We start from the raw sequence: 10033 nt of genomic DNA, 5'->3' as shown, positions 1-10033 counted from the left end.
CGAGCTTAGGTCGTGGAACCGATTTAGTACCAATTTTTGCGAAGCTTGGAGCGGTTTGGAGTTTCAGACTCCAGAGAGGGTTAGCGGATATTGCTTGGCAAAAGTAGAGGAACGGAACTGCTTGGATATTTTGCGGCTTGGTTCCTGCGACCACCCTTGGAGTGCAAGAAAGTTTCCCCGTATTCTAGATCTTGCAACTTCATTATGCACAACCCCCCCCCCCCCCCCCCCCCCCCCCCCCCCCCCCCCCCCCCCCCCCTCCCCTTACTCGAGCGCCATCAACAAATTGAACAACAATAACTACGCTCATTCGAATTTGATCACACAACTCTGGTTCTCACGGAAAGGCTTATGGGATGTTGTCGACGACTCGAAGCCCCATCCCATGAGGGATTGTCGCAACAGTTACACCCGCCTTCAAGATGACAAATATCTCAAATCGTGTGTAGATTGCAATGCGGCCAATGCAAAGGCAATGTTGGCCATTGCCGAATCTCTTACAAAGGACCTTTCTCCAACTATTCAGACTTTAACAACTGCTAAAGATGTGTGGTTCAAGCTCATCAAATGTTTGATCAGGATTCTACGATGCGAGTAGTCACCCTTCTTGGATAGTTATTTGCCATCCATTTCCATGAGGAAGTTCCATGCAATCATTCCTTATGAAGGCTAAAGTTATTCATGATCAACTATCAGCTCTGAAAAGTGCATTGACAAGTACTCAGTTAACTGCTTTGGTTCTCACGAAGCTGCCTAAGGAGTATGAAACAATGTCTAGGACACTTTGGCTACAAGTCATGAAGGAAAAGCTGGAATTTGATGATCTCAGCTCTTTTCTCATTGAGGAGGGAGCCGTGTCGATAACTCAAGGCAAAATTCAGATTTCTAAGACAGATGGGGAAGCCCTTGCTGCTTCGGATTCTAGAAAGAGGGCGAAGAATCGTTGTTATAATTGTGAAAAGCATGGTCATTTGGCCAAGGATTGCATATCCAAAGGCAAAGACAAAGATTCTACAAAGAACAAAGGTAAAAGCAAGCAACATGAGGAAAGCACTGATAGTACTCAGGGAAGGACAACAATTGTTGGCAGTGCCTGCTTGCAGGTAGTGATATAGGTGTGGTGTGCCTATCAAATATTGTACACATTTTTTAGGCTTAGTAATAAAAATAGCTTGCTTATAAAAGGCTTTGGCGAACGACAACGACAAGATGACATCGCTCTCAATGTTCGCATTGGCGGACTTCCAAGCGACTGGCAAGGAGAGGGGGACCCCAAGTTCCACGAGTCTTTTGCTCGCATCCAAAGAACAACCCACATGGTACAATGGGATCCAGCAACAATCACCACTCTTGCTCACGAGCATCGTACCAACCATGCAATCCTCACCTTCAAAACCAAAGCGGATCGAGTGAAGATCCTTGAGCAATCGAGGCTTCTCAAGGACACAAAAATCTGGTTTGCTGAAGAACTCACACCTACCCAACTCAAACAGAAGAAGGCCGAACTCCAAAAGATGCGAGAAGCGCGTATAGCAGGGAAATGGGCAGTTTATCGAGGAGGTAAAGCCATCATCCAAGAGTTCCGAACTCCCAAATCGGCTCCCTCCTCATCACCTACCCCAACTTAGGTCACTCCACCTTATCTTCAATTTTCCACCCTTGATGGACCCTCAGTCCTTAACTGATATGTACCAGAAGGAATCTTTTGTAATGTTTTGTTTCTGATCCCATAGGTCATATCTGACCTCCGTGGACGATAATTCAATCTAACTATCTATCTCTTTCATCTGTGTTGTCGTTCAAGGCTCTCTCTCTCTCTCTCTCTCTCTCTCTCTCTCTCTATCTAACAGCAGGCAGTGCTGCCATCTACGCGGCCTTGTTTCCCTAGAGAAGGCCATCGTAAATATTAATTTAAATGTTCACACCCCCATGCGATTACTTGGGCAAAAAAGTAGATGACTGGTCACTTTTAATGCTACTTCCCAGCAGCTTAGATCGAGACACACAGACAGCGAGAGAAAGGAGGCGGCTTACGAACCGCATAGACACGAGGACACCTCGAGGTGCAACTCAGAAGAGAGAGAGGGGCGACTCTCTCTCACACACACACACACACAGAGAGAGAGAGAGAGAGAGAGAGAGAGAGAGAGAGAGAGAGAGAGAGAGTGCAGCGAAGGAAAGAGATGAACAGGAAAGCAGGAAGTAGACTGCAGAGTCACGGCTCAGCACCGTTGGCACCTGATGCCTTGGATTGGGAGCTCAGGCCAGGAGGTATGCTTGTCCAGCGAAGGGACCCATCATCTGATCCATCGCCCTCGTCAGGGCCACTCCTCAAGCTTAAGGTCTCGTACGGTCAACGTCAACATGACGTCACTATACCCTCGGAAGCTACATTTGGTAAGTCTTTGGGAATTTTTATTTTTCTCTAGGAAACCAAGGATTACTTGATGGCACAAGGTGGATTCATGCAAAAGGGTCCCATATCGCATGAAATGGACTCCATCAAGTGGCAAATCAATGTGTAACTATTATTGATTTGGGTTAAACCAAAGCAGGGGTTTTTGAAAGATTCAAAATTTGAGTTCTTTGCTGGATATTGTGGTTGTCATGGCCGACAAGTGTGCAACCTATTGGCTATACTTTTGACTCTCACGTGGTAGTTCTATTTTTTTTTTAATTATGTTGTTGTAATTGAAAGAAACACAGGACCTACCTTTGAAAAAATGTTAAGTCTTGATATGAGTCTCAGCAAATGTTTTGGGATTTCATTCACACACTTTATCTTACTACAGGTGAGTTGAAATGGGTATTAGCACCATTAACTGGTTTGCAACCACAAGAGCAACGGTTGCTTTTTAGAGGCAAGGAGAGAGAAGATGCCGATTTTCTCCATATAGCTGGTGTTTCTGATATGTCAAAGATTAGTCTCGTGGAGGATCCAGCAAGCAAGGCGAAGAAGTGGGAGGAGTTGAGGCAAAATGAGAACGTGGCAAAAGCTTGCCAAGCTGTTGCGCTTGTACGTGATGAAGTAGACAGGCTTACTGGACAGGTTAGTTTCTGGCAAAAGCTTGCCAAGCTGTTGCGCTTGTACGTGATGAAGTAGACAAGCTTAGGGGACAGGTTAGTTTTTGGCCTGCCAGTGGCAAAGGCCTTAGCTTTTTAGCTTTGAAAATAAGGCCGTCATGATTTTAAGTGGTGTGTGAGCTATAATGGTTTTTATATCTTGGTTCTTAAAGCATCATTGCTTTGCTTCAATGTGCTATGCTCTTTTAGGCAAGTAGTGTTTGCTTGGTAGGTTTCTTAGTGTGCACATGTGCATTATGGGCATCAATATTCCACGCACTGTGTGGGCGCTCGTGTGGACATTCACACTCACACATACAGATGTTATATGTATGTATGTTGGTCTGAAGGAGCAATTGATTTGAATTTTCAGATTCTTTCCTTGGAAACAAGTGTGAATAGTGGGAAAAAAGTTGAAGAGAAATGTTTCAGCACATTGTCGGAGTTGTTGATGAGAGAGTTGTTGAAGTTGGATAGCATAGAAGCTCAAGGAGAGGCCAAAGTGCAAAGAAAAATTGAGGTAATGTCAAAGTAACCAGATTTTTTCGTGTGCTATGTTGGCAAATTTTAATTGTTATTGCTGTTTGGAGTGTCTTGCCAAGGAAAATAAATTGTGGGATTATACAGTGGAACTCTATTGAGTAGTCGGTTTGATCAAAATATATGTTTGTTGTTCTCTGACATCAGTAAAGGTAATATCTAAAAGGGTTCAAGAAATCACATAGCTACGAGGTAATATTGCCTAAATTTCTAAAGGGGTGAAGTTATCTTTGTGTAGGCATTCGTGTGTAAGCGATGGATTGTGTAGGGAGCGTATAATGATACCTAATTTTGCACTTATCAAGGGCCATTGATGTTGTCAGTAGCATTTAGTCATTACCATGCTACATTTAGTCATTACCATGCTGATGGAGTTGGTAGTTATATTGTTTACCTCCCTCCTTTCCTTCAAACTCATCCTCCTTCCCATGAGGTCTCTTGGTGAAGAGGTTTCCTTGGTTGCCAGTGGTGCATCCCTTGCAAGAACAAGCAATTTAGGGAGTCTGAGGAGACTTATTGAACCTTTTTTTCGACCTGCCGCTTTTCTCAGAGGCAGTGCCATAAAGTGGTGAAAATGTATAGCTACCAAGCCGCACACTCCAGGGACTTGGCAAGCTTTCAAGAAATTTTTTTGCGCGAAGTTATATGCCTTCAAACATTTTTCTTGGGAAAGTAGCTTCTGACAGAGTGGGGTATCTTGAAACTTGAAAGGCTTGTCACGGAAACCCTAGTAGATTACAACTTGAAATTTTTGGACATCTCACAATAGGTATCTCTTCTCGAGCTAATAACCTTGGAGGTCTAGTGTGATCGGTATATCTTGGGGCTACCATCACCGCCGCAGGAACACTGTTTGTCGAGGCATGTTTCAACTATTCAAGAGCTTATGGACCATGCTGCGGTCAGCTACAACCTTATGGAAGAAATCTAACCCTAATTTTGGTGCAGGTTTCAGGATGGAAGCCTTGTCGACTTCTGAGCTCGACTGATGTCGAGAATGCTTTTAGTTTTTTGAATCTGTTTGAGAACTTGTTTGGTCATCCTGTTTGGAGTTTGTTTGAATTGGATTGTATTTGTTGTAAACTTGACTTGGTGCCGATTTGAATTGTTTGACTCTGGTTTTAATACTGGTTTAATGATTGGTGATTTTATTCTCCGTAGGAGTATTGGGAAATAATGTTTGAGAATGCTTGCATACTCATGGCCCGGACCCTTGTGGTTTTTTGCAAGGGGAGTATTGAATTTTGAAAAGTGTTGGTTTTACTCATGGCCTGGACTCTTGTGGTTATTTACGGGAGGAGTATTAAGAAGTCTGAGCAGTGGTTATCTCAGCACCTCCAAACGACGCATGCTATGGTCTATGGGGCGTTTGGTTGTAAAAGGCCTCTATATCTCATGGCGCGGACCTTTTTAGGTTATTTTTGGAAGGAGTGATGAGGGAGTTGTTCAATAGCTCATGGCCCGGACCAAGATGGTTATTTGCGAGGGGAGTGTTCATCGGTGGATTTATGTTTCTATGTCTTGTAACATGCATATGCGAGCATTTGTGTTGCATTGTGATGTGCCAACCATTGAATATTCCAAATTGGATGAGATTTTCTGGTAAGCCAACGACCCAGGATATTAAGAGCTCCAATCTGGAAAGAGACTCCTTATTGGATGAGATTTTTTAGGGAAGCCAACGACCCAGGATATCAAGAGCTCCAATGTGGAATGAGACTCTTTATTGAGATTTTTCTGGGAAGACAACGACCCAGGATGTCAAGCGCTCCAATCTGGAATGAGGAAACTGATTGTCCCTCGGAAATTTTTGAGCTAACTTGAGTTGTTTTATAGATATGTTGTAATCAAGGACGATTACTTTCTTTCAAGAAGGGGGAATGCCACAAACTATTGACGTGTCAAGCCACCAAAGAACGGAGCCAACCTGCAGATCTCGACCGAGGGGCCTAAACCCTAAGAAGCAGCAGTAGTAGAAGAAGCAGTAGGAGTAGAAGAAGAAGAAGCAACAGAAGATGTTTGATCGAGTGGCTAGTTGCCACCAACTTACGGTTGATGGGGCCCAAGTGACCTAAAGAGATTAAATAAAGCAAGACCTCCACACACACACACACACACACACACACACCAAGAATTGCGTGGAGAACTTATGACGTGGCGGGATTGTACGACAGTCTCGCATTTTGCGTTGGCAGGGCTTACGTGGAAGCTGTACGGATTTCCGTGAAACTTGGCAGCTTTTGGCGCTAGTGATTTTGAGGTCAGATGCTTTTCATAGGCAAAGGGCCTTTAAATATGTGCAGAGGGCTCAATCTTTGGCATGCTTCCCCGTGGAGGTGTAGGGATTGGAGTACCGACGGTGTACCTTGTTCAAGCAATATAAAGAACTGCCGAAAGGGGCGCCAAGGTTGGGGCCAATGCTCTCTCAAAGTGGAACTCCGCCACTCCCCATCTCGTGTCGTGCATCTTTTTCAGTTCAGTTGTTATTTGAAGTGCTTAAAGTTGTTTTGCTTGTCTTTCTTGTTGGCACGTGGTGCCCATCACCTGATACTTATAAGGAGGTGAGGCAAAGAAGGAAATGATGAAGGGGTATACGAGACGAAATTTGGTGAGAGAATCACTCTTGTTTTGAGAATCTACCAAAATCAGAGATGAAATCCAGGAGAGAATTTGCCAGGAGAGAAAACAACTTTCAAAATCTAGAGAGAAATTTGCTCGTCTTGAGGAGTTACTGTGGCGACAGTCATCATTCGCGTCAGTAGAGTGTGCACTTGAGGTATTTCATGTGTGTACTTTCCATTTATGCAATCTAAAGCAAATACCACATCGGCAACGGTGTGGGGGGCCCTCGAGAGGGCTGGTTGGGATCGGGTGTCATTCTCCTCTTCTCTCTCTTTCCTCTCCCTCTATACATCTCTACCACACTCTCATTCCCTTTCCTCTGGGAAAAGTAAAAGGCACCATCACTCAAGCTAAAAGGAATTACTAACGCAAGGAATGGAAGTAAAGGTTTTGTGGAAGTGTAAAACCTAGATCTTCACCATATTCAATTCCCTGATATTGGTATTAAAGCTTTGAAGATTTTGCACTAATATGGTAATCCCCAAAAAGTTCTTTTTTCTCTTGTGTTTTTGGCTGTATTGGTAGCCCTTTGGTGTAAACTCCTCCCTTTCTTGGAACTGTAGGCCTGCCATTGCGTGTAGAGCCGTGTGCCTTGAGCGTTGGAAAATAGCAACTAATCATATATTGGGTGTTGCATACGGGGTGTGTCGCGATGAGGGGGTAGATAGTCTCCCAAAGATTAGTCTGCGACCGCCCTTGAACCAAGAGCTGAAATTCTTGCATGGTCAAGACTCGTAGCGGTGTGAAGACTTCCACCAATCAAGAAGGTGAACAAGTTCCACCTACGGATCCTCCAATGAGCCCTTCCCTTACCCCTCCCTCTTTGCCACCAAATCCCATGGATTCTATGATGTGGATGATGATGCGGCAAGGCGAAGCACGCCGACAAGAGCGTGCCGACGCAGAGGAGGCACGTCGCCTAGAGTGTGGGGAGGCATTGGAGGCTCGTCGACTAGAGCGTGCGGAAGCAGTGGAGCGAGAGGATTAGTACCGGAAGTTTTGTGTAATGTGTAGCGGAAGTGAATGACGATGTAAGCTCGAAATGAGTGATCAATGGGTGCTCAAGGTTCCTTTTACTTGAAAGAAGGGAGAGCCTTCCTTACTTAGAGAGAGAATGTGCAACGACCAAAACAAGAGTGGAAAAATGTGAGTGAATAGTGGTGAGTGCTAGAGAGAGAGAGAGAAGAGACGACACCAGATGGGGTCCTAAACCCCCCTCCAAGGACCTCCCTCTCTATTGCTAGAGAGGTATTTACTTTAGATTGCACAAGTCTGGCACAATGGTTCTAAATGTTGTGGTACTTTACGACGACGATGTCGACGACGACAATGATGACGACGATGATGTCGGCGACCAGGTCGAGGCTAAGGCTGAAATATGAAAATGCTAGGGATGCTGATGGGATTGGGATCGTGCGGCGAGGCTAATGGACTGATCTGTCATCGATGATGGTTGGAAATTGAAAAACGCTGCCTGAACTGTGGATTGAAAACTGAAAACACTGATCTTGTTGCGATGAGAGGACTGACCGCGGCGAGACGAGGCTGATTTGATGAGGTACTGCGACGGTGTCGGGGGATATGTGTTCGCTACGTGAGCCGGGTAGGCGCCGAGCCTCTGGCATTGGGAGGTGTGAAAAAGAGAGAACAAGAACAACTGATAACTCTGGCAATCACCGCAATCATCAATTAATTGAATATTACTTTTGAGCACAACTTAGTCCTTAGCCAAGGCGGGCTGTTAACAGCACCGTCACTTGGATCAGTTGCTAACTAGGAGTTTAAGCTCCCATTTATAGGATTATCCGGGCCGTTAACGACACCGGACTTAACAAAACGCTAATTCAATCTTTAATGGATGACGGTGATGGAAATTATCTCTTGTCGCTTTATCTGCTTCAAGTTCCATTAGATTCTGCAAGCTTCAAGTTAGTTCACTGCCTCAATCATCAAGCCTCAATTATTACAAGTTATCCTGCAACTTCCTGCTTTGTGCGCTTTGCAGTGCCTTATCTGTCGTTCACGACCTCAACTTCTCCTGTAATCAACTTGATTTTTTATTACCTTCAAGCTCCGACTCCCTTTCCAAGCTACTTCAATCTTCCTTTCTTGATTACCTTCTTCTGCTCGAAACCTTTCACTCGTTAGATTTTCTCTTCTTAGTTGAATGTCGAGAGCAAGAGAGAGAAGAGTCTTCTTGCTTGTGCACGAGAACAAGTCCTTTTGCTTATCCGAGAGAGAGAGAGAGAGAGAGAGAGAGAGAGAGAGAGAGAGAGAGAGAGAGAGAGAGAGAGAGAGAGAGAGAGAGAGAGAAAAAAATTAACCCTCCTGGCTCCCCTATGTCGCCATGGCCGAGAGAGAGAGAGAACTCCTTGCTTTGATTGGAGATCGAGAGAGAGAAACCTCGCCTTGGCTACCCTTGCTTTGTTCAAGCTCGAGAGGGAGAGCTTTGCCTCCTCTTCTTCTCCTTTGTTAAGCTCTCCTTGAGCTCCCTCGCCTTCACGTTTTGCTTCCCTAATTGCTTGCCTCAAGCTCTTCTCCTCGTTTTCTTGCCAACACTCATGCAAAAGAGGCCGCCCTCCCCCCAATAATAGCGTGCCCTTCCTCTAAGCAGTGGCGCCGGGCGTCACTGACGTGGCGCAGGAACTAACTCCAGTGATGTGGCAAACCGACTGTCGAAGTGCCCTGTTCGGCACGTGAGCACTACCGAAAAGGGGCGCCAGAGCACGGAGAGCAAACTCCGCTTCATGCTCATCTCCATCCGAGGCCCGTGCAGGCCACTGCGTGCCATTTTTTCCCTGCGTAGCTCCCGTCCTCGCTGTTGAACGCCATCGCCTTTGTTTTTCCTCCTTTCTTTCACATTCCACTAATTTAATTGAGTGGCCATTGGCCATGCCCCTTAATTGGGCGACCAGTTTTATTGGGCGGTCGGTCTTATTGGGCACCATTTGAAGAGCAACATATTGCATACCTACCGGCCGAGGCTTGCCAAGCTTCTCCATTGGGCGGCCGTAATCATTGTAAGGGCATAACATTTGGCACGAATGCCGACCAATGCAATGCATAGCATAACATCATCATTTCCAACATCCCCTAGCTAGTAATATTACCATGAATTTTTGTGCCTGTAAATGGCCTCGAACAGTGCCACTAGCCTGCTAGATACAAGTATGAGTGATTGCATTGAAATAAGGCCTTCCCATCACATCCGATAAAAGTGTCAGAGTTTTATTCTTGCTAGCCGGGCATTGCCAATCACGACCACTGCTGGTCAAGCACTGCATGAAATGGCATCTCGGACATGAGACTCATCAAGCTATTACTACTCCCGCATTTTAAAACCCAAATAAAGCTCAAAAATTCCTAGATGGCTCTCCGGCCGAGCGGACTAGACTGGCACGGAACCAGCCCCCGGAGAATCTTTAATGGCCCATAACTTGGCAACCGTAACTCCAATCCTTGATCTGAAAAGACCGACGCGCTCCACAAAGTGAGCACTTCAGGGCCCAGGCCCGTGCATTCATTTCATCTCTTTCACCTCAGCTGCAGTTGCCCAATCCGGTACGGATCTGCAATCGACTTGAACTTTAAACTGCCTTAACTTCTTCACCATAGCTCAATCGACGAGCCGTAAAGACAGGCCGGTAGAGCACTTCAAGCACTACAGTTTTAGATCATAATCTTTCATCTGTGCTCACTTCAAGCATAATCATTTTTGGCATCATTAAGGCATCTGTTGGCCCTTTTAAGCTACATCTATCATACATTAATAATTAAACTTGGCCTATTAACAAGCCCTGATCACTGC

General features: G+C 45.3%; 1 protein-coding gene across 1 annotated transcript in view; it reads left to right on the top strand.

Moving 5' to 3' along the window:
- Positions 1 to 1976: 1976 nt before the first annotated feature.
- Positions 1977 to 10033, top strand: part of BAG4 (BCL-2-associated athanogene 4) — a 53985-nt gene continuing 45928 nt past the window's right edge. The window contains exons 1-3 of the mRNA XM_086488909.1: positions 1977 to 2397; positions 2793 to 3049; positions 3437 to 3583. Of these exons, the coding sequence (XP_086345035.1) occupies positions 2184 to 2397; positions 2793 to 3049; positions 3437 to 3583 (618 nt within the window). The 5' untranslated portion in view covers positions 1977 to 2183. The remainder of the gene's footprint in view (positions 2398 to 2792; positions 3050 to 3436; positions 3584 to 10033) is intronic.

The sequence above is a fragment of the Adiantum capillus-veneris genome, chromosome 18 (assembly GCF_014529385.1).
Source record: "Adiantum capillus-veneris isolate H3 chromosome 18, ASM1452938v2, whole genome shotgun sequence".
NCBI classification, from domain to species: domain Eukaryota; kingdom Viridiplantae; phylum Streptophyta; class Polypodiopsida; order Polypodiales; family Pteridaceae; genus Adiantum; species Adiantum capillus-veneris.
This window is presented reverse-complemented; position numbering and strand designations above follow the sequence as displayed.